Source organism: Oncorhynchus nerka, linkage group LG16 (genome assembly GCF_034236695.1).
Source record: "Oncorhynchus nerka isolate Pitt River linkage group LG16, Oner_Uvic_2.0, whole genome shotgun sequence".
NCBI classification, from domain to species: Eukaryota; Metazoa; Chordata; class Actinopteri; order Salmoniformes; family Salmonidae; genus Oncorhynchus; species Oncorhynchus nerka.
In genome coordinates, this window is record NC_088411.1 from 41750995 (window position 1) to 41775972 (window position 24978).

Sequence of the window (24978 nt, forward strand, 5' to 3'; positions counted from 1 at the left end):
AACAGGAAGTGTCAAATATCAGACACTAAACAAGAAGTGTTAAACTCGTTCCACGGAGGGCCTAGTGTCTACAGGTGTTGTCGCTACTCCCTTGTACTTGATTAATGAATAAAGGTCACAAAATAGTAAGGAACTCCTCTCACCCTGTTGTCTCGGTCTTATTTGAAAGACCCACAGACACTTGGCCCTCTGTAGAATGAGTTTGACATCCCTGCCTTACAAGGTCACCACAATAGATATGATTACAGCAGTAGTACAGTATGCTATAGCAGTACAGCAGTAGTATAGTATGCTATAGCAGTACAGCAGTAGTATAGTATACTATAGCAGTACAGCAGTAGTATAGTATACTATAGCAGTACAGTATGCTGTAGCAGTACAGCAGTAGTATAGTATACTATAGCAGTACAGTATGCTGTAGCAGTACAGCAGTAGTATAGTATACTATAGCAGTACAGTATGCTGTAGCAGTACAGCAGTAGTATAGTATGCTGTAGCAGTTTAAATTTTTTTATTTTTATTTCACCTTTATTTAACCAGGTAAGCAAGTTGAGAACAAGTTCTCATTTACAATTGCGACCTGGCCAAGATAAAGCAAAGCAGTTCGACACATACAACAACACAGAGTTACACATGGAGTAAAACAAACATACAGTCAATAATACAGTAAAAAAAAAACAAGTCTATATACAATGTGAGCAAATTAGGTGAGAAGGGAGGTAAAGGCAAAAAAGGCAATGGTGGCAAAGTAAATACAATATAGCAAGTAAAACACTGGAATGGTAGTTTTGCAATGGAAGAATGTGCAAAGTAGAAATAAAAATAATGGGGTGCAAAGGAGCAAAATAAATAAATAAATTAAATACAGTTGGGAAAGAGGTAGTTGTTTGGGCTAAATTATAGGTGGGCTATGTACAGGTGCAGTACTCTGTAAGATGCTCTGACAGTTGGTGCTTAAAGCTAGTGAGGGAGATAAGTGTTTCCAATTTAAGAGATTTTTGTAGTTCGTTCCAGTCATTGGCAGCAGAGAACTGGAAGGAGAGGCGGCCAAAGAAAGAAATTGGTTTTGGGGGTGACTAGAGAGATATACCTGCTGGAGCGTGTGCTACAGGTGGGAGATGCTATGGTGACCAGTGAGCTGAGATAAGGGGGGACTTTACCTAGCAGGGTCTTGTAGATGACATGGAGCCAGTGGGTTTGGCGACGAGTATGAAGCGAGGGCCAGCCAACGAGAGCGTACAGGTCGCAATGGTGGGTAGTATATGGGGCTTTGGTGACAAAACGGATTGCACTGTGATAGACTGCATCCAATTTGTTGAGTAGGGTATTGGAGGCTATTTTGTAAATGACATCGCCAAAGTCGAGGATTGGTAGGATGGTCAATTTTACAAGGGTATGTTTGGCAGCATGAGTGAAGGATGCTTTGTTGCGAAATAGGAAGCCAATTCTAGATTTAACTTTGGATTGGAGATGTTTGATATGGGTCTGGAAGGAGAGTTTACAGTCTAACCAGACACCTAAGTATTTGTAGTTGTCCACGTATTCTAAGTCAGAGCCGTCCAGAGTAGTGATGTTGGACAGGCGGGTAGGTGCAGATAGCGATCGGTTGAAGAGCATGCATTTAGTTTTACTTGTATTTAAGAGCAATTGGAGGCCACGGAAGGAGAGTTGTATGGCATTGAAGCTTGCCTGGAGGGTTGTTAACACAGTGTCCAAAGAAGGGCCGGAAGTATACAGAATGGTGTCGTCTGCGTAGAGGTGGATCAGAGACTCACCAGCAGCAAGAGCGACCTCATTGATGTATACAGAGAAGAGAGTCGGTCCAAGAATTGAACCCTGTGGCACCCCCATAGAGACTGCCAGAGGTCCGGACAGCAGACCCTCCGATTTGACACACTGAACTCTATCAGAGAAGTAGTTGGTGAACCAGGCGAGGCAATCATTTGAGAAACCAAGGCTGTCGAGTCTGCCGATGAGGATGCGGTGGTTGACAGAGTCGAAAGCCTTGGCCAGATCAATGAATACGGCTGCACAGTAATGTTTCTTATCGATGGCGGTTAAGATATCGTTTAGGACCTTGAGCGTGGCTGAGGTGCACCCATGACCAGCTCTGAAACCAGATTGCATAGCAGAGAAGGTATGGTGAGATTCGAAATGGTCGGTAATCTGTTTGTTGACTTGGCTTTCGAAGACCTTAGAAAGGCATGGTAGGATAGATATAGGTCTGTAACAGTTTGGGTCAAGAGTGTCCCCCCCTTTGAAGAGGGGGACGACCGCAGCTGCTTTCCAATCTTTGGGAATCTCAGATGACACGAAAGAGAGGTTGAACAGGCTAGTAATAGGGGTGGCAACAATTTCGGCAGATCATTTTAGAAAGAAAGGGTCCAGATTGTCTAGCCCGGCTGATTTGTAGGGGTCCAGATTTTTCAGCTCTTTCAGAACTTCAGCTGAATGGATTTGGGAGAAGGAGAAATGGGGAAGGCTTGGGCGAGTTGCTGTTGGGGGTGCAGTGCTGTTGACCGGGGTAGGAGTTGCCAGGTGGAAAGCATGGCCAGCCGTAGAAAAATGCTTATTGAAATTCTCAATTATGGTGGATTTATCAGTGGTGACAGTGTTTCCTATCTTCAGTGCAGTGGGCAGCTGGGAGGAGGTGTTCTTATTCTCCATGGACTTTACAGTGTCCCAGAACTTTTTGAGTTAGTGTTGCAGGAAGCAAATTTCTGCTTGAAAAAGCTAGCCTTGGCTTTTCTAACTGCCTGTGTATAACGGTTTCTAGCTTCCCTGAACAGCTGCATATCACGGGGCTGTTCGATGCTAATGCAGAACGCCATAGGTTGTTTTTGTGTTGGTTAAGGGCAGTCAGGTCTGGGGAGAACCAAGGGCTATATCTGTTCCTGGTTCTAATTTTCTTGAATGGGGCATGTTTATTTAAGATTGTTAGGAAGGCATTTAAAAAAATATCCAGGCATCCTCTACTGACGGGATGAGATCAATATCCTTCCAGGACACCCCGGCCAGGTCGATTAGAAAGGCCTGCTCGCTGAAGTGTTTCAGGGAGCGTTTTACAGTGATGAGTGGAGGTCGTTTGACCGCTGACCCATTACGGATGCAGGCAATGAGGCAGTGATCGCTGAGATCTTGGTTGAAGACAGCAGAGGTGTATTTAGAGGGGAAGTTGGTTAGGATGATATCTATGAGGGTGCCCGTGTTTAAGGCTTTGGGGGCGTACCTGGTAGGTTCATTGATAATTTGTGTGAGATTGAGGGCATCAAGTTTAGATTGTAGGATGGCTGGGGTGTTAAGCATGTTCCAGTTTAGGTCGCCTAGCAGCACGAGCTCTGAAGATAGATGGGGGCAATCAGTTCACATATGGTGTCCAGAGCACAGCTGGGGGCAGAGGGTGGTCTATAGCAGGCGGCAACGGTGAGAGACTTGTTTTTAGAGAGGTGGATTTTTAAAAGTAGAAGTTCAAATTGTTTGGGTACAGACCTGGATAGTAGGACAGAACTCTGCAGGCTATCTTTGCAGTAGATTGCAACACTGCCCCCTTTGGCAGTTCTATCTTGTCTGAAAATGTTGTAGTTTGGAATTAAAATTTCTGAATTTTTGGTGGTCTTCCTAAGCCAGGATTCAGACACAGCTAGAACATCCGGGTTGGCAGAGTGTGCTAAAGCAGTGAAAAGAACAAACTTAGGGAGGAGGCTTCTAATGTTAACATGCATGAAACCAAGGCTATTACGGTTACAGAAGTCATCAAAAGAGAGCGCCTGGGGAATAGGAGTGGAGCTAGGCACTGCAGGGCCTGGATTCACCTCTACATCGCCAGAGGAACATAGGAGGAGAAGAATAAGGGTACGGCTAAAAGCAATAAGAATTGGTCGTCTAGAACGTCTGGAACAGAGAGTAAAAGGAGGTTTCTGGGGGCGATAAAATAGCATCAAGGTATAATGTACAGACAAAGGTATGGTAGGATGTGAATACAGTGGAGGTAGACCTAGGTATTGAGTGATGAAGAGAGATATATTGTCTCTAGAAACATCATTGAAACCAGGAGATGTCATTGCATGTGTGGGTGGTGGAACTAATAAGTTGGATAAGGTATAGTGAGCAGGACTAGAGGCTCTACAGTGAAATAAGCCAATAAACACTAACCAGAACAGCAATGGACAAGACATATTGACATTAAGGAGAGGCATCCTTAGTCGAGTGATCAAAAGGGTCCAGGGAGTGGAGAGGTTGGTTGGGGGTCACGGCGATTTAGACAGCTAGCCAGGACATCGGTAGCAAGCTAGCATAGGATGGAGGTCTGTTGTTAGCCACCTCTTGCGTTCCGTCAGTAGATTAGTGGAGTTCCGTGTTGTAGAGGGGATTAGTCCAAATCACACAACAACAAAAAAATAAAACAATAGATATAGTTATAGAGGCCCAAGAAGAAACATAATAATAATAAAAATAAATAAATTGTCCGATTGTCTATTCTGAGAGCATCCGGTAAGACAGCTAACGGTTAGCAGGCCGCAGATGGGCATTCAGGTAACGTCGCGACGGAGGAGCCAGCCGGATCTCCTTCGGGTAGATAACGTCGGCAGTCCAGTTGTGAAGGCCCGGAGGGGCTCCGTGTAGGCAGTAAAACGGGTCCGGATAGGTGACTGCAGCCCAGGAGTGATTGACGGAGCTCAGGAGTGATTGACGGAGCTGGCTAGCTCCGGAGTAATTGATGTTTGCTCCGGAATCGACGAAAGCGAATAGACACACGGATAGCAGCCAGCTAGCTGTGAGATCCGGGAGTGAATGTCCAGAGAGCAGTTGAAATCCAGGGACATGGAGAGAAAAATCGGTCCGGTATGTTCCGTTCCGAGCCGCGCTGCGCCGTACAAAACTGGCGATAGATTTTCGAGTTAAAGGATAGCTGATGACCACAAACCGTGGTTAGCTGAATACTAACGAGTTGCCAGTAAAGAAGCTAACTAGCTTCTGATTAGCTCCTGGCTAGCTTCTTGGAGTTTCTGGCTAGCTTCTGGCTAGCTTCTTGGAGGATTGCAGATTTGAGGTAAATAATACGTATTTATACATATCAATTGGTGAGGCAGGTTGCAGGAGAGTGTATTGAAGATGAGTTGATGGAAAATAAAAATAAAATGTATGTGAAAAAAGTTGTAAATATATATATATATATACACACGACACGACAAGACGAGGACAAAAGACGTCTGAACTGCTATGCCATCTCGGGCAACAGTATGCTGTAGCAGTACAGCAGTAGTATAGTATGCTGTAGCAGTACAGCAGTAGTATAGTATGCTGTAGCAGTACAGCTGTGACGACCCTCCCACTCTGTCTGCCGTATTCTGTCTTTGTTCTTGTTTCCTTATTAGGATGCCGGTGGGCGGAGTGCAGAGGGTCGTCAGCTACATGGGAAACACCTGGGCCAGGTGTCTCCCAGGATAAATAGACCTCTTCCACATTCATGGAAGAGACTCTCTCCATGCAGACACCTTTGTAGATTGTGTTGTGGTTCTTGGTGGCCTTTTGTTTGCGTTGTCACCTTTCAACACCCTGCATTCTCACATTCATGCATGCAAAACACTCACTTACACTACTGATTACTGATTACACACACCATTGTATATTTTCCTTAGTTGCTTTAGTTAATAAATATATATTTTGCTACTCCTTATCTCCACGTTGTCTCCCTTTGTTACGGGCTTTGAGCCGGTTCGTGACACAGCAGTAGTATAGTATGCTATAGCAGTAGTATAGTATGCTATAGCAGTACAGCAGTAGTATAGTATACTATAGCAGTACAGTATGCTTAGCAGTACAGCAGTAGTATAATATACTATAGCAGTACAGTATGCTATAGCAGTACAGCAGTAGTATAGTATACTATAGCAGTACAGTATGCTATAGCAGTACAGCAGTAGTATAGTATACTATAGCAGTACAGTATGCTATAGCAGTACAGCAGTAGTATACTATAGCAGTACAGTATGCTGTAGCAGTAGTGCATTACTGCAACAAGACAAGAACAGACATCTGTGATTGAGGGTGCTTTCACACAGTTGTTGTGCAATCTGGAAGACATTTGTAATCTGAATTTAAATGCTGATCATTTCATTATTACAGTATTGGTCCATTATGTTGACTGTATAGCCTTAATATTACACCAACACAATCACTGAGCATGATCATATTGCAGTGTTAACATCACTGATTGACCAAGTATTTACCTGATAATCAGACAGTGCTTCTGATTTTTAATCTTAGATTAACATGAATGTTTTTAGTACAAAGCTACAATTCCAAGCTGTAGTGTCATCACGTTCTGCAGTCCTGCTGGTTTTTCTTCCAGGCACTTGGCAGGAGGGGAGAGTCGACCTCTTGTATCCATCAACTCTACAACTTCTGCACCTTCTTCACAAACTGCAGCAGGTCGTCAGCCAGGAGCTGTGGCTCCTCGAAGGCAGCGAAGTGGCCTCCTCGGGGCATGTAAGAGTAGGAGTAGATGTTCCTGAACTTGGCTCTAGCCCACGACTGGGGCACGTGCATTAGCTCGTTGGGGAACGCCGCCAGACCTGTAGGCACATACACCCCCGTGCTGAGGACACGAGAGACAGGTTAACAAACACCACACGTACACTTTAGTCATAACAGACAGTTTTAGCAGAGTGTCTCACAATCAGTGCATTCAACTAAAGTAGGTAGAAAACAACTGCCTAGAACATCATATTGGGAGCCTGTCATCAAAACACAAAGCAAGAATGATCATGGGTTCAAGTCCCACAAAGATCACATAAAACTACAACATGTACTATACGTCCCTTGGCATGTATTATTAAATAGTGTCTTGTTGTTTTTTTATTATTAAATGGACAGTCTTATTGGACAGGCCCTGTTTTTTAAATGGACAACAGCCCGTGTCATATTAAATGGACAGACCCTGTAGGAACAGCCCGTGTCATATTAAATGGACAGAGCCCGTGTCATATTAAATGGACAGAGGAACAGCCCGTGTCATATTAAATGGACAGACCCTGTAGGAACAGCCCGTGTCATATTAAATGGACAGACCCTGTCATATTAAAGGAACAGCCCGTGTCATATTAAATCAGATATTAAATGGACAGACCCTGTAGGAACAGCCCGTGTCATTAAATGGACAGACCCTGAAGGAACAGCCCGTGTCATATTAAATGGAATGGAACACATATTAAAGACACCCTGTAGGAACAGCCCGTGTCATATTAAAAATGGACATATTAAATGGACAGACCCTGTAGGAACAGCCCGTGTCATATTAAATGGACAGACCCTGTAGCAACAGTGTCATACTGGAGAACTCTGCCACCTCACATACAAACTCACTGATTATCCAGTCTGTTGTCAATGTTGGTCTTTAAGTTCTCCTTGTAGAACCTCATGGAGGACACGATGGAGCCGGTGGTCCAGTAGATCATGATGTTGGTCAGCAGGTCGTCCAGGGTGAACTTCCTAAAACACAGGAACCAGGCTCTCTCAATGAACCAATCAACAGCCCTGGGTTTTATTCATTCTCCAATAAGAAACACTTTTCCAGTTGCAAAATGTTTTGCTACAGTGTGCACTAATAAATACAACCCAGGAAGTCCCTGTTTCAGTTTTTCCCGTTTGCTGTCATGTGAATAGGACTGTGAATGGATGCTATCAAGGCAACATGTGCATGCAAATAGAATAGGTTCATTGTTTTGCTGGGACAAAACAAATTGTATTGAATGTTTCCCCTACAGTTTTGGCAGATCTGAACATCATTTGATTTAGAGTAATTGATGGGACAGCAATACATTTACCCCCTAAAAAGTATATATTTCTACACTCACAACCCAAAGTAAACAGGCTGAACTGTAGCTTGTACCTCTCCAGCCCCCCATCTTCCAAGTCCCTGTTGTTGAAGTCAGTCCAGGTGGAGAACTTCTCCAGTATGTAAGCAGCCAGGCCTACTGGAGAGTCATTCACTCCACAACCTGCAGGGGGAGACATTTCACAATATGATTAGTACGACTACTACAGCTAAACGATCAGAGGTCTGTGTCCTTACATTAATTTATTTTACCAGGGAATCATACTGAAACCATGGTCTCTTTTACAGCCTTGAAATACAATACACACAAAATACAAACCCCAAAAAGAAAAAAACAATAATAAAAAACAAAGACATTCATCGGTAATAAGGTCATCAATCAGCTTTCTGAATTGCCCTAGAGGCAACGAAACATAAATGTAAGACCATTTTGAAGATAATTCTTAGACCTAGATAGATCTTGTGTGGAACACAAAGTTCCATGAGAGCACCAGCTGTTCCAGACGACTGTGTGATCATGCCCTTCGTAGCCGATGTGAGTAGACCTTTAAAAACAGGTCAACATTCACAAGGCCACAGGGCCACACGGATTAGCAGGACGTTTACTCCGAGCATGCGCTGACCAACTGGCAAGTGTCTAACCTGACATTTTCAACCTCTCCCTGACAGAATCTGTAATACCTACACGTTTCAAGCAGATTACCATAGTCCCTGTGCCCAAGAACGGCCAAGGTAACCTGCATAATTGACTAACGACCCGTAGCACTCAAGGTCTGTAGCCATGAAGTGCTTTGAAAGGCTGTTCATGGCTCACATCAGCACCATCAATCTTTTCAGTCTGCTGAGGGGGAATGGGTGTTGTCGTGCCCTCTTCACGACTGTCTTGGTGTGTTTGGTAGTTTGAAGCTCTCAACCTGCTCCACTACAGCCCCGTCGATGAGAATGGGGGTGTGCTCGGTCCTCCTTTTCCTGTAGCCACGATTATCTCTGTCGCCTTGATCACATTGACGGAGAGGTTGTTATCCTGGCACCACACTGCCAGGTCTCTGACCTCCCTATAGACTGTCTCATCGTTGTTAGTGATCAGGCCTGACGCTGTTATCATTAGCAAACTTGATGATGGTGTTGGCCATGCAGTCATGGGTGAACAGGGAGTACAAGAGGGGACTGAGCATGCACCCCTGAGGGGCCCCCGTCTTGAGGATCAGCGTGGGAGATGTATTGTTGCTTATCCTTACCACCTGGGGGCAGCCCATCAGGAAGTCTAGGATCCAGTTCCAGAGGGAGCTGTTTAAACCCAGGGACCTTAGTGCCGTCAAAGCGTATCACTAAGCTATGGTGCTGAGCTGTAGTCAATGAATAGCATTCTCACATAGGTGATCCTTTTGTCCAGATAGGAAAGTGCAGTGTGGAGTGCAATAAAGACGCCGTCATCTGTGTATCTGTGTCTCAGGTTTCTGGGATAATGGTGTTGATGTGAGCCATGACCAGCCTTTCAAAGCACTTCATGGCTATAGACCTTGAGTGCTACGGGTCAGTAGTCATTTAGGCAGGTTACCTTGGTGTTCTTGGACACAGGGACTATGGTGGTCTGCTTGAAACATGTTGCTATTATAGACTCGGTCAGGGACAGGTTAAAAATGTCAGCGCATACTCGGAGTACACATCCTGATATGTTGACCTGTTTAAAGGGCTTACCCACATCGGCTACTAATAGCGTGATCACAGTCATCCGGAACAGCTAGTGCTCTCATGCATGCTTCAGCGTTGCTTGCCTCGATGCTTGCATAGAAGTCATTAAGTTTGCCTGGTAGGCTCGTGTCACGGGGCAACTCGCGGCTGTGCTTCCCTTTGTGGTCCATAATAGTTTGCAAGCCCTTCCACATGCCGGTGTAGTAGAACATTGAGGGCTGTCAAGTAATTTTTTAACCCGTTACATGCAGCCTAGTCTAGGACAATTGAGGAAAGCCTCTGAATTAGCAGTGAGTGATCAACAGTATCAAAAGCCTTTGACAGGTCAATGAAGACAGCAGCACAATGCTGCCTTTCATCCATAAAGTTAACCACATTTATAACTAGGCATGCAGCAGAGTGCTATGACCTGGTCTAAACCAACTTATTTTAATTTTAGAATACATTTCAAAGACACCAAAGATCTTAGCTGAGATTTAATCAAGGATTCTAATACTTTAGCTAGGCAAGAAAGTTTAGAAATAGGCCAATAATGATTTAGGGCACAATGGTTACCACCTTCGAAGGTTGGAGTACATGGGCCATCTTCCAAACCTTGGTGCCAGTACCAGATATAAATCAAGTTAAAAATATGGGTTAATGATTCAGCAATCAGGGGAACAGAGAGCTGCAGCAAGTCTGGATCAAGCATATCACCAGGTGTGTGTGGTGTGACGAGTACTACAGACCGATGGTAAAAACTGACCAACAAAGCAGTCCATTCAGTCTCATGCTCAAACAACAAGCCTGAGAGTTGCGGATCATCAAAACGCCAGGTGAAATATCAGGTAAAAAAAGTTGTGATGACATTCTCACCAGCGGAGTCTGGCTTGGTGCCCTGGATGTGCAGGTAGCCAGTCTCTCTGATGATCTCATAGAAGTTCCTTTCCATGAAACCTACTGAACCAAACAACCTCCTGACATCCTCCCGGGTGAACCCAACCAGCCAGGGCAGGTAGCGGCCAATCAGGATTGAAAGCAGGACACCGAACCCCCTCAGTTTGTTAGTTAACATGTTGAGGTGGAGACCCTTCACACACCTACACAGTAGCACAGGAAGAGAAGATATAGTGTGGTCAACCAACAGAGAAATCTTTGTGCTTGATGGTTACAGTGTTGATGTTCTGAAGACATTTTATTCTGCGTACACTAAATGTAACCGTGACTTAGCGTTTCCCAAACTCAGTCCTGGGGACCACAATGGGTACATGTTGTGTTTTTTTGCTATTAATTAAAATACTCAATCTCGATAAGTTAAATCAGCTGTGTAGTGCTGTACAGCAAACACCCAAATGTGCACACCTTGGAGTCCCGGGATCGGGATTCACCACCCTAACCCTTCGATATTTGCAGATGTGAAGGGTCTGGATAGGTAGAATCAGTATAGTGGTGGAGCTGTGTATCTGAAGGGTCTGGATAGGTAGAATCAGTATAGTGGAGGAGCTGTGTATCTGAAGGGTCTGGATAGGTAGAATCAGTATAGTGGAGGAGCTGTGTATCTGGAGGGTCTGGATAGGTAGAATCAGTATAGTGGTGGAGCTGTGTATCTGGAGGGTCTGGATAGGTAGAATCAGTATAGTGGAGGAGCTGTGTATCTGAAGGGTCTGGATAGGTAGAATCAGTATAGTGGAGGTGCTTCCACCATATTGTTCCCTCCTAACAGATCAACAAATATCAAAAGGGTTCCAAGGGGAAGGACTAGAGAGAGAAGTGGGGCCGGCTGTCTGTTCTTTTTTAAATTTAACTAGTTAAGTCAGTTAAGAACAAATCTTTAATTACAATGGACGGCCATCCCCAGCCAAATCCGGACGACAATTGTCCACCGCCCTATCGAACTCCCAATCACGGCCGGTTGTGATACAGCCTGGAATCGAACCAGGGTGGCTGTAGTGATGCCTTTAGCACTGAGATGTGGTGCTTTAGACCGCTGAGCCACTCGGGAGTTCTTAGGCTGCTTCCTGGTTTTAAACCCTTCTTCCAAAGTGTACAGATGCACACTTTGTCCCCCTTGTGGATTAGACACTGCTGGCACCTCACTCCAGCCAATGGTTACATCAATTATATGCTTTAAAATCCATGAAGGGGAATGTGCAAGTGCACTTATCTAGAAAAGAGGAGAATTGTTCTTACTCTGGCTTCATCTGGGCCATGTTAGTAGTGATGAGTGAGCCCCAGTCTCCTCCCTGCAGATAATAGTCTGAGAAACCCAGACGCTCCATCAGCTTGTGGAAGACCCTCGCTGCAGCCAGAGTGTCAAACCCTGCAGGGAGGGACACCACAGAAGAGCAGATACTTTAGTATGACACCACAGAAGAATAGCAGATACTTTAGTATGACACCACAGAAAAATAGCAGATACTTTAGTATGACACCACAGAAGAGCAGATACTCTAGTATGACACCACAGAAGAATAGCAGATACTCTAGTATGACACCACAGAAGACCATAGCCCTTAGTAACTCATCTATTCCTAGTGTAGTGAACTAATAGTAACTTTACTAAATAGGGCTGGGTTAAAAAGCCAAAAAGATGAATTACCACAATCAGAAAATAACAAAAACAAAACCTTGAATCTCCTTGCTTGATTAATAAAAAAAGAAACAGTATTAGTGATAGAACCAGATAGAGATACATAAGTTACTTAGCGTGCCAGTGGCCATGGAAAGAAGATAGATGAGCATTTGCTCTCTGAAGTCAGTTACGACGCCGAACTGCAGTCAGATCAAGACCCTGGGGAGGACGACGGGCACGCAGATGAGCTTCCTGAGACGTTTCTCACAGTTTGTGCAGAAATTCTTCGGTTGTGTAAACCCACAGTTTATTCAGTTGTCCGGGTGGCTGGTCTCATACGATCCCGCAGGTGACAAAGCCGGTTGTGGAGGTCCTGGCACGGTTACAGGTGGTCTGTGGTTGTGGAGGTCCTGGGCTGGTTACAGGTGGTCTGTAGTTGTGGAGGTCCTGGGCTGGTTACAGGTGGTCTGTAGTTGTGGAGGTCCTGGGCTGGTTACAGGTGGTCTGTAGTTGTGGAGGTCCTGGGCTGGTTACAGGTGGTCTGTGGTTGTGGAGGTCCTGGGCTGGTTACAGGTGGTCTGTAGTTGTGGAGGTCCTGGGCTGGTTACAGGTGGTCTGTGGTTGTGGAGGTCCTGGCACGGTTACAGGTGGTCTGTGGCTGTGGAGGTCCTGGGCTGGTTACAGGTGGTCTGTGGCTGTGGAGGTCCTGGCACGGTTACAGGTGGTCTGTGGTTGTGAGGCAGGTTGGATGTACTGCCAAATTCTCTAAAACAATGTCTGAGGCAGCTTATGGTAGAGAAATTAACATTCAATTATCTGGCAACAGTTTGTGGCCATTCCTGGTTGACAATCTTGCAGTCAACATGCCAATTACACACGCCCTCACAACTTGAGGCATCTGTGTCATTGTGTTGTGTGACAATACTGTACATTTTAGAGTGGCCTTCTATTGTCCTCAGAACAAGGTGCACCTGTGTAATGATCATGCTGTTTAATCAGTAAGTTGATATGCCACAGGGATGGAAACTCATTTGTGGACAACATTCAGAAATAAGCTTTTTGTGCGTATGGAAAATGTCTGGGGAATTTTATTTCAGCTCATGAAACATGGGACCAACCCTTTGCATGTTGCATTCAGATTGTTGTTCAGTGTACATTTGTACAGTTTCTTGACTGTGTCCAGCTCGCTAATATTCACCTAAATGAAAGCTAGGCTGTCAGTTATTGACGGCGAGTATGTGTATATACACATACATACACACACACACATAACACATAACATAACTCCAGGCTCTGATCAGGCCCTACACCCAAACAAGGGCACTGCGTTCATCCACCTCTGGCCTGCTCGCCTCCCTACCACTGAGGAAGTACAGTTCCCGCGCAGCCCAGTCAAAACTGTTCGCTGCTCTGGCCCCCCAATGGTGGAACAAACTCCCTCACGACGCCAGGACAGCGGAGTCAATCACCACCTTCCGGAGACACCTGAAACCCCACCTCTTTCAGGAATATCTAGGATAGGATAAAGTAATCCTTCTCACCCCCCCCCCTTAAAAGATTTAGATGCACTATTGTAAAGTGGCTGTTCCACTGGATGTCTTAAGGTGAACGCACCAATTTGTAAGTCGCTCTGGATAAGAGCGTCTGCTAAATGACTTAAATGTAAATGTAAATAACACATTTTCAGTGCAGCCGTTTGGACCTCGTTGAAGACCGAATGCGGCCCCTGCGGCAGAGTGAGTTAGACACCCCTGCTTTAAAGAATGCTTATGCCCCATAAGAGAGTCCTCACCTTGCTTATGAGGGGCCTCGGAGAAGCCATATCCTGGGATGGAGGGGCAGATGACTTCGAAAGCCAGACTGTCCAGCGAGTTAGTGAGTAAGGGCAGGATCCTATAGAACTCATAAACAGAGCCAGGCCAGCCATGCACCAGCATTAGAGGCAACACCCTCTGGCCCTCACGGTGAGGTGGACACACATGGATGAAGTGTACATCCAATCCTGAAGGAAGAGGAGTCAGGGGGTTAGAGGACAGGGAGCAGTGGGTAAAACATTGGGGTAACTTGTTATAAGCATCTATGAGCCTTTTATAAAAGGCCTTATTCTTTATGTCAACATTTAAACTGACTTTTATGATTATGTCTGACAAATGCCAAACAGAGTGAGAGACAGAAACTGCCACTATAAAGATCATGATGTGATCATCAAGGCCTACTAACCCTCGATATTGGTTTTGAATTGAGGATACTTGTTGAGTATTACAATCTGCTTCTTCCAGTTAAATTGATGCCTCCAGTGGGAGACCACCTTCTTCAGGTAGGTAGAGTTGAAGCCGTACTGGAAGCCTGTGTCCTCCAGTGGTTCAGTGTACCGGGTCTTGTCAATACGGTCATACAAGTCCTGTAGAGGAGGATGATGATGATGATGGAGGAGGAAGACCTGTGTTAGGCCTGTTGTGGTCACAAAGTTACATGTTCCCTTGATTATCACATGAAATTAAAACAACTCACTGGGCACACCACGTCATTTCAACACGGATAATATTTAGTTGAGACGATCAATGAGATTACAACCTATACACCCCTACTCAAAAAGATCAAAGTTCATTGAATTTCCAATGTGTTTTCACTACACTTTCAACCATATAAAAGCACAACCAAATTCCAATGGAAAAACAATGTCTGATTTGGGGTTTAATTTATACCAAAATGTATATTACTGCAAATTGGGAAGACAATGTCAGATATTTTGTTTATTCAGACAACAGATTAATGTATTATCACTGTGCTTCATCTGACAGCAGAACCAAATGACCAAGATTGCAGTAGAGGATCACTGTTCTCCATGCTCCCCGTCCAGCAGGGGGTACTGTTGCATCAAGGCCCAGCCAAACACACTCCAAAACAACTTCTATCTGCTGGCCATGACACTATCAAATGGCTAACAAATACTGTTCTCCCTCCCCCACAGACCATCCACACGGACTCTGTCCATCCACACGGACTCTGTCCATCCACACGGACTCTGTCCATCCACACGGACTCTGTCCATCCACACGGACTCTGTCCATCCACACGGACTCTGTCCATCCACACGGACTCTGTCCATCCACACGGACTCTGTCCATCCACACGGACTCTGTCCATCCACACGGACTCTGTCCATCCACACGGACTCTGTCCATCCACACGGACTCTGTCCATCCACACGGACTCTACCCGCTCAGACAATTTACGCTGCTGCTAAAATTATCATTGATTAAATGTATTAGTCTGTTAAATAGCTGTTCATAATTGATTGCCACAACCATCTATTGATCCTGTTACTGGTCACTATTCCTCCTGTTTACATTAGTACATTTACATTTAAGTCATTTAGCAGACGCTCTTATCCAGAGCGACTTACAAATTGGTGCGTTCACCTTAAGACATCCAGTGGAACAGCCACTTTACAATAGTGCATCTAAATCTAGTAAGGGGGTGAGAAGGATTACTTTATCCTATCCTAGGTATTCCTGAAAGAGGTGGGGTTTCAGGTGTCTCCGGAAGGTGGTGATTGACTCCGCTGTCCTGGCGTCGTGAGGGAGTTTGTTCCACCATTGGGGGGGCCAGAGCAGCGAACAGTTTTGACTGGGCTGAGCGGGAACTGTACTTCCTCAGTGGTAGGGAGGCGAGCAGGCCAGAGGTGGATGAACGCAGTGCCCTTGTTTGGGTGTAGGGCCTGATCAGAGCCTGGAGGTACTGAGGTGCCGTTCCCCTCACAGCTCCGTAGGCAAGCACCATGGTCTTGTAGCGGATGCGAGCTTCAACTGGAAGCCAGTGGAGAGAGCGGAGGAGCGGGGTGACGTGAGAGAACTTGGGAAGGTTGAACACCAGACGGGCTGCGGCGTTCTGGATGAGTTGTAGGGGTTTAATGGCACAGGCAGGGAGCCCAGCCAACAGCGAGTTGCAGTAATCCAGACGAGAGATGACAAGTGCCTGGATTAGGACCTGCGCCGCTTCCTGTGTGAGGCAGGGTCGTACTCTGCGGATGTTGTAGAGCATGAACCTACAGGAACGGGCCACCGCCTTGATGTTATTTGAGAACGACAGGGTGTTGTCCAGGATCACGCCAAGGTTCTTAGCGCTCTGGGAAGAGGACACAATGGAGTTGTCAACCGTGATGGCGAGATCATGGAACGGGCAGTCCTTCCCCGGGAGGAAGAGCAGCTCCGTCTTGCCGAGGTTCAGCTTGAGGTGGTGATCCGTCATCCACACTGATATGTCTGCCAGACATGCAGAGATGCGATTCGCCACCTGGTCATCAGAAGGGGTTAAGGAGAAGATTAATTGTGTGTCGTCTGCATAGCAATGATAGGAGAGACCATGTGAGGTTATGACAGAGCCAAGTGACTTGGTGTATAGCGAGAATAGGAGAGGGCCTAGAACAGAGCCCTGGGGGACGCCAGTGGTGAGAGCGCGTGGTGAGGAGACAGATTCTCGCCACGCCACCTGGTAGGAGCGACCTGTCAGGTAGGACGCAACAAGCGTGGGCCGCGCCGGAGATGCCCAGCTCGGAGAGGGTGGAGAGGAGGATCTGATGGTTCACAGTATCGAAGGCAGCCGATAGGTCTAGAAGGATGAGAGCAGAGGAGAGAGAGTTAGCTTTAGCAGTGCGGAGCGCCTCCGTGATACAGAGAAGAGCAGTCTCAGTTGAATGACTAGTCTTGAAACCTGACTGATTTGGATCAAGAAGGTCATTCTGAGAGAGATAGCGGGAGAGCTGGCCAAGGACGGCACGTTCAAGAGTTTTGGAGAGAAAAGAAAGGGATACTGGTCTGTAGTTGTTGACATCGGAGGGATCGAGTGTAGGTTTTTTCAGAAGGGGTGCAACTCTCGCTCTCTTGAAGACGGAAGGGACGTAGCCAGCGGTCAGGGATGAGTTGATGAGCGAGGTGAGGTAAGGGAGAAGGTCACCGGAAATGGTCTGGAGAAGAGAGGGGATAGGGTCAAGCGGGCAGGTTGTTGGGCGGCCGGCCGTCACAAGACGCGAGATTTCATCTGAGAGAGAGGGAGAAAGAGGTCAGAGCACAGGGTAGGGCAGTGTGAGCAGAACCAGCGGTGTCGTTTGACTTAGCAAACGAGGATCGGATGTCGTCGACCTTCTTTTCAAAATGGTTGACGAAGTCATCTGCAGAGAGGGAGGAGGGGGGATTCAGGAGGGAGGAGAAGGTGGCAAAGAGCTTCCTAGGGTTAGAGGCAGATGCTTGGAATTTAGAGTGGTAGAAAGTGGCTTTAGCAGCAGAGACAGAAGAGGAAAATGTAGAGAGGAGGGAGTGGAAGGATGCCAGGTCCGCAGGAAGGCGAGTTTTCCTCCATTTCCGCTCGGCTGCCCGGAGCCCTGTTCTGTGAGCTCGCAATGAGTCGTCGAGCCACGGAGCGGGAGGGGAGGACCGAGCCAGCCTGGAGGATAGGGGACATAGAGAGTCAAAGGATGCAGAAAGGGAGGAGAGGGTTGAGGAGGCAGAATCAGGAGATAGGTTGGAGAAGGTTTGAGCAGAGGGAAGAGATGATAGGATGGAAGAGGAGAGAGTAGCGGGGGAGAGAGAGCGAAGGTTGGGACGGCGCGATACCATCCGAGTAGGGGCAGTGTGGGAAGTGTTGGATGAGAGCGAGAGGGAAAAGGATACAAGGTAGTGGTCGGAGACTTGGAGGGGAGTTGCAATGAGGTTAGTGGAAGAACAGCATCTAGTAAAGATGAGGTCGAGCGTATTTCCTGCCTTGTGAGTAGGGGGGGAAGGTGAGAGGGTGAGGTCAAAAGAGGAGAGGAGTGGAAAGAAGGAGGCAGAGAGGAACGAGTCAAAGGTAGACGTGGGGAGGTTAAAGTCGCCCAGAACTGTGAGAGGTGAGCCGTCCTCAGGAAAGGAGCTTATCAAGGCATCAAGCTCATTGATGAACTCTCCGAGGGAACCTGGAGGGCGATAAATGATAAGGATGTTAAGCTTGAAAGGGCTGGTAACTGTGACAGCATGGAATTCAAAGGAGGCGATAGACAGATGGGTAAGGGGAGAAAGAGAGAATGACCACTTGGGAGAGATGAGGATCCCGGTGCCACCACCCCGCTGACCAGAAGCTCTCGGGGTGTGCGAGAACACGTGGGCGGACGAAGAGAGAGCAGTAGGAGTAGCAGTGTTATCTGTGGTGATCCATGTTTCCGTCAGTGCCAAGAAGTCGAGGGACTGGAGGGAGGCATAGGCTGAGATGAACTCTGCCTTGTTGGCCGCAGATCGGCAGTTCCAGAGGCTACCGGAGACCTGGAACTCCACGTGGGTCGTGCGCGCTGGGACCACCAGATTAGGGTGGCCGCGGCCACGCGGTGTGGAGCGTTTGTATGGTCTGTGCAGAGAGGAGAGAACAGGGATAGACAGACACATAGTTGACAGGCTACAGAAGAGGCTACGCTAATGCAAAGGAGATTGGAATGACAAGTGGACTACACGTCTCGAATGTTCAGAAAGTTAAGCTTACGTAGCAAGAATCTTATTGACTAAAATGATTAAAATGATACAGTACTGCTGAAGTAGGCTAGCTGGCAGTGGCTGCGTTGTTGGCACTACACTAATCAAGTCGTTCCGTTGAGTGTGATAGTTTCTACAGTGGTGCTATTCGGGGGCTAGCTGGCTAGCTAGCAGTGTTGATTACGTTACGTTGCGTTAAAAGAACGACAATAGTTGGCTAGCTAACCTAGAAAATCGCTCTAGACTACACAATTATCTTTGATACAAAGACGGCTATGTAGCTAGCTATGTAGCTAGCTACGATCAAACAAATCAAACCGTTGTACTGTAATGAAATGAAATGAAAATGTGATACTACCTGTGGAGCGAATGCGACCGGGTTGTTGAGTGAGGAAGTTCTATTCGGTAGACGTTGGCTAGCTGTTGGCTAGCTAGCAGTGTCTCCTACGTTAAGAACGACAAATAGCTGGCTAGCTAACCTCGGTAAATTAATATAATCACTCTAAGACTACACACTCTAAACTACACAATTATTGGATACGAAGACAGCAAAGACAACTATGTAGCTAGCTAACACTACACTAATCAAGTCGTTCAGTTGAGTGTAACAGTTTTTACAGTGCTGCTATTCGGAAGACGGTGGACGTTTGCTAGCTGGCTAGCTGCTGGGCAGATAGCAGTGTAGACTACGTTAGGACGACGAAATACGATAAATACGCAATTATCTTTGATACAAAGACGGCTATGTAGCTAGCTAAGAAGAAATTGCTAAGATTAGACAAATCAAACCGTTGTACTATAATGAAATGTAATGAAAAGTTATACTACCTGCAGACCGAAGCGCTCGGATGCGACCGCTCGCTCCAACCCGGAAGTTTACTATCAGTATCTATTGATCCTGTTACTGGTCACTATTCCTCCTGTTTACATGTATATATTAGTATCTATTGATCCTGTTTACATGTATATATTAGTATCTATTGATCCTGCTACTGGTCACTATTCCTCCTGTTTACATGTATATATTCGTATCTATTGATCCTGCTACTGGTCACTATTCCTCCTGTTTACATGTATATATTCGTATCTATTGATCCTGCTACTGGTCACTATTCCTCCTGTTTACATGTATATATTCGTATCTATTGATCCTGCTACTGGTCACTATTCCTCCTGTTTACATGTATATATTCGTATCTATTGATCCTGCTACTGGTCACTATTCCTCCTGTTTACATGTATATATTCGTATCTATTGATCCTGCTACTGGTCACTATTCCTCACTATTATTGTCTCATTGATGCTGTATGAGAGATAAAGTCCCATTTCATCTGATCTGTTACACCTTCCCTTGGGAATGACTTTAATAGCGACAGTGAAGCCATTTCATTTTTAACTGAGATCTCACAACAATCCTTCTCCTGAAAGCACATTTGTAATAGTCTGATAAATATAATGGCTGGTCTTGGATAATACCCTGGATGGGATACCAAAGGGTAGCTGTAGATACATCATTTCTCCACCAGGAGGTGCTGCCCAGCCTATTGTTTTTTCCCTACAGTTTTCTTTCCGACAATGGATAGAAATTATGATCTGACATTGTTTTAAATATACAAATTAAACATATTTTATACAATTGCCTGTTGAAATTTGGTTATCATGATGTCATAATCCTGTGGTTGAAATTTCACCCTCAAACAACAGTTGACTTCTTTCCAATCTAAATGTATTTTACATATAGATTCCATGTCACAATATGTTGGCAAATTAAGTTTAAACAAAGTGGATTGAACCAGTTAGTGCCCAGAAACTGACAGTAAGACTTGCAGGAACTATGAACTTGATATAAAGTTTCACCCCCTCATTACCCTACCTGTATCTCTTCATCAGAAGTCTGGACCTGAAAGGGGAAAACCTTCTCATCCTCTGACTGAGGCTTCTCTCCTGCCCCCCACCACCCATCCCCTATTGGAATGCGCTTGGTCTTCCTGCCTTGATACACCCAGTAATAACAGGTCAGCAGCCCGCCCACGGCCACCGCAGACCCGGCCACCAACAGCTGCTGCTGGGTAGGATCCAGGCTGGAGAGGGCCTGTCTGGAATACAACACACAAACAACCAGGACATTTAAAAAAAAGTTAGTATCACAAACCAGGTTTCAACCATTCTATGCGCGTAAAGTACATATTAAAACAACATAACGACAGGCCTGATGAAAACAGAACATTTGTAGGTAAACTTTCTAAATGTCGACAAAACACGCTAGACAAGGTGATCTCTTTTTGTCTGTAAAATGAATTATGTGATAAACGTCGGTGGAAATGTTTTTATGCGCAAATATTGATTTAATAACCAACAGAATCAAAGTAAATTTGGAATCAAGTAATGCCATTTCGTTTGGTCCGTCCACTACTACTCGTTGGGAAAGCATGCAGTTTATTAGGCTAGAGATTCAATCAATTATGATGAATGTGCAAGGTGATGAACTTGATGCCTTGTTGCAATATATTAAATAGGGTCTCATTCTGGTAAAATGATCAATGCTTGGCTGCCGTTTGACAAATAAACATTTCGCTCTTTTGTCCATAATAATCTCACCATGTAAGCAAATTAGTTTTTTACATCTTGGCTACCGTTTACATATGTGGTAATGGAAAATATATTTCACAACTGTTTAAATAGTGTAGATCATCGTAACATACTTGCTTGTAGTCAAATAAAACTGACATAAGGCGAACTATTAGAATTTTTGTACCAAGAAATTGCCGGAGCGATTCCTGCATGTGTACCTTTAAAAACGACATGCCTCCAAACCCAGATTTCTCTACACTAGCTATGCTACCAGTTTATACAAATGGGAGTTAGCATTTTGCGGTCACCCCTTCAAAACCTGAAAAGGGACGATTTCTAAATGTTATTCAGCGAAAATAAATCCAAATGTAACATTGGTAACCAAATTGTGGGGCTGTTACAATACATCGATCACGATTTGACGAATATACACTTTGTTGAACGTGCGCCGCCAACCCGCAGTCCTTCTAACCCGACTGGCTGCGTTCCATTGACCTCTTTAGTCTTAGCCACATCTATAGACGATGAATATCTTCTTATGCAGTGGTTTGATTAAATACGCCAGATTTAAACACGTACAGTACTCACTTCAGAACTTCAATTGTCTGCATGGTTACTCAAGAGTCCTGCAGTTCCAAAGTGCGCTCCTGTCTGTGCATCATTGATTGAAGTCTGGACGTTTGTCGCGTTCATATCAACTGTGAACTCGGATTTCAGTGCTTTCACGACAACTGGGATCTGGGAACAAACGAGCTCCAAATGGGAAAAATATTTTTTAACGGTGATCCAACTCGTAATTCAGGACCTCACGCATCTTTCTAGAGCTCAGAAGTTCCGACTTGAAGATCACTGACATGTTTTGACCTCGTTTTATTCCGACTTCTCAGTTGTCATGAAAACACAATTTCACTAAACTATTGACATATGTCCGCAGTGATAAGTACAATTATTAATTTCTCAGGTTTGTGCCATCAATAACTTGAGGCCATTGACATAGGCTATATAACAAGTTCAGAAGTCAATTCACGAATATAGCCTTGTCCCATGTAAAACTCATTCCAAGGAGGGCAGAGTTTCTGCAGAGTTTTTCGCGCCACCCTTGTTCTTGATTGATGAATTATGGTCACTAATTAGTAAAGAACTCCCCTCACCTGGTTGCCAAGGTCTTAATTACTGCAACTCGAGTGTTTTTACCGGTGTGCTTGAGATACCAGGAGGTATTGCAATGTACTGAACAAGACTGGTTACTCGCGTCAATGCCTCGGTCTCGTCATTTAACATTCAAACAATTTGTTGCGATTGAACTGTAGTTGGTCAACTTGATAGCTACTTCGAAACAAATTAGTTTCCACCTCCTGACCATTTTACACTCCCTAGCAGCAGTGGAACAAGTAGCCAAATTATCACATTTGAGTTATAGTGAAGAAAATTACAAGTAAGTTACCCAGTAAAATACTACTTTAGTTAAAGTAGAAAATAATTCCACGTTCTTTACATTAAGCAAACCAGAGATCACGATTCTTGTGTTTGTCTTTAATGGATAGGCAGAGGCACACGCCAACAATTAATGAACTAAATATTAGTGTTTAATGAGTAAGTCAGAGCAGAGTAGTAGGGATGATCTCTTCATATGGGAGCATTACTATTTGACTACTTTTACGCCATTTTCCCTGACACCCAAAAGTACTCGTTACATTTCATTTTTGATGACTGCTGCTGGCAACAAACTGATTTTTTTGGGCCGATGTTTACTGACCCAGGTCCTATTAGACAGGTGTCGTACATTAACTAAAACATTGACCATTCTGCCGCATTCGGAGCGCGTTAATAAATTTACTGGTCTATAATAAGATATTTCAACCGAGGAAACTACGCTACACAACGAACGACCAACATTTTGTCTTCGTTCAACTGACAAAAAGGGACGGACCTGTTTCTGAGCCTTGACAACCTTGGCCACCTGCCAAACATACGGGGGTCGTTTGTTGCCTTGTTGTATTCGGCCACCGCGAACTGCAGCGCGTCTCTGGTAGTTTGGTCCTTCATATCTGCGTCCACGACGCCCCCCGGTGTCCCAGCGGCGCTCGTCATGATGAATGCCACCGCGAGCAAAACAACGATCTTCCAATCCATGAGCATTTTCCCGTCTGATATCGGTCTTTACTGCAACTCCGATCGTATCAAGTAACGTTACACCACAACAAATCCTCGCCTCCGACGACTTTTATATGAACGTGTTGAGGTCACTTCTGATTGATGAGGGGTGGGGCTTGATTCTGATTCCACTAATCACATCAATTAAAAACCTAACGCCTCCATCACTCCGACAGTGAGAAATTTCGGGCTAATTGGGACGAAGCATCATCTGGATATGTGTGCAACAAAAGTTAACCATTCACCTTCTGCTACCATTTCTGTCAAACCATTTAATGCATACAGTTTAGAGTGGCACGCCCCGTTTTATTTGCTTGTGTAACGGATGTGAAACGGCTAGCTTAGTTAGCAGTGCGCGCTAAATAGCGTTTCAATCAGTGACGACACCTTGAAGTAGTGGTTAACGATGCTTCGAGGGTGACTGTTGTTGATGTGTGCAGAGGGTAAGGGTAGTTCCTTACTAGTTAGTGACCTTAATTCATCAACCCAGAACCCTTACAGGATCATCACAATAGACAAGACTCTCCAGCCCCCCATCTTACAAGCCCCTGTTGTTGTAGTCAGTCCAGGTGGAGAACTTATGTAAGCAGCCAGGCCTACTGGAGAGTCATTCACTCCACAACCTGCAGGGGGAGACATTTCACAATATGATTAGTACGACTACTACAGCTAAACTGTCAGAGGTCTGTGTGTCCTTGCATTTATTTATTTTACCAGGGAGTCATACTGAAACCATGGTCTCTTTTACAGCCCTGAAATACATACACACAAAATACAAACCCCAAACAGAAAGATAAACAATCATAAAAAACAAAGACATTCATCGGTAATGTGTTCTTAACTGACTTGCCTGGTTAAATAAAGGTAAAAAAATAAAAAATAAGGTCATCACTCAGCTAGCTAGCTAGCGGTGGTGCGCGCTAATAGTGTTTCAATCGGTGACGTCACTTGCACTGAGACCTTGAAGTAGTGGTTCCCCTTGCTCTGCAAGGGCCGCGGTTTTTGTGGAGCGATGGGTAACGATGCTTCGAGGGTGACTGTTGTCTGTGTGCAGAGGGTCCTTGGTTCGGGGCGAGGAGAGGGACGGAAGCTATACTGTTACACTAGAGGTGTTACTACAGACCCGGGTTCGATCCCGGAGCTGGCAGCGACCAGGACACGCATGAGGCTGCGCACAATTTGCCAGGATAGGAGAGGGTTTGGCCCAGCGTCATCCAGGATAGGAGAGTGTTTGGCTGGTCGCAATGTCCTTATCCTGTCGCACACTAGGAACTCCTGTGGCGGGTCGGGCACATGCACGCTGACAAGGTCGCCAGGTGCACAGTGTTTCCTCTGACACATTGGTGCGGCTGGCTTCCGGGTTAAGCGGGCATTGTGTCAAGAAGCAGTGCTGCATGGTTGGGTTGTGTTTCGGAGGACGGCATGGTTCCCAACCTTCGTCTCTCCCGAGTACCTATGGGAGTTGCAGCGATGGGACAAGACTGTAACTATCATTTGGATAAATTGTAGAGAAAAAAGTGGTACATTTAAAAAATATATATTGTGGGGCTGATTGAAGTGCCCCCACTTGTGATAGGTCCACCTCAAACTCAGAGCAGATCACTTTCAAATAACATGTCTTATCAAACGTTTTAGGATTTAGGCTGTGGTCAGGGTGTGCTAGTTCAATAATCTT

General features: G+C 45.4%; 1 protein-coding gene across 2 annotated transcripts; it reads right to left on the reverse strand.

Moving 5' to 3' along the window:
* Positions 1-6035: 6035 nt before the first annotated feature.
* Positions 6036-23562, reverse strand: LOC115118720 (epoxide hydrolase 1-like). 2 transcript variants are annotated; one of them, XM_065002688.1, is made up of 9 exons: positions 23080-23562; positions 20452-20674; positions 14301-14481; positions 13873-14082; positions 11699-11828; positions 10385-10608; positions 7892-8000; positions 7366-7491; positions 6036-6598 (listed from the first exon to the last, which is right to left on the reverse strand). In XM_065002688.1, the coding sequence occupies exons 1-9, from the start codon at positions 23286-23288 to the stop codon at positions 6397-6399; spliced, it is 1614 nt and encodes a 537-aa protein (XP_064858760.1). In that variant the 5' UTR covers positions 23289-23562; the 3' UTR covers positions 6036-6396. The 2 variants fall into 2 exon arrangements, with proteins under 2 accessions (XP_064858760.1, XP_064858762.1); XM_065002690.1 differs by lacking the exon at positions 23080-23562 and adding an exon at positions 21738-21835 and having other exon boundaries at positions 6037-6598.
* Positions 23563-24978: the final 1416 nt, after the last annotated feature.

Coding starts and splice junctions, on each gene's coding strand:
- LOC115118720 (XM_065002688.1), bottom strand. CDS start 23,288: ATGCTCATGGATTGGAAGATCGTTGTTTTGCTCGCGGTGGCATTCATC. Junction 20,675..23,079: donor TTGTCAAGGCTCAGAAACAG/GTCCGTCCCTTT, acceptor GTTGTATTCCAG/ACAGGCCCTCTCCAGCCTGG. Junction 8,001..10,384: donor CACCAAGCCAGACTCCGCTG/GTGAGAATGTCA, acceptor CTCCCCCTGCAG/GTTGTGGAGTGAATGACTCT.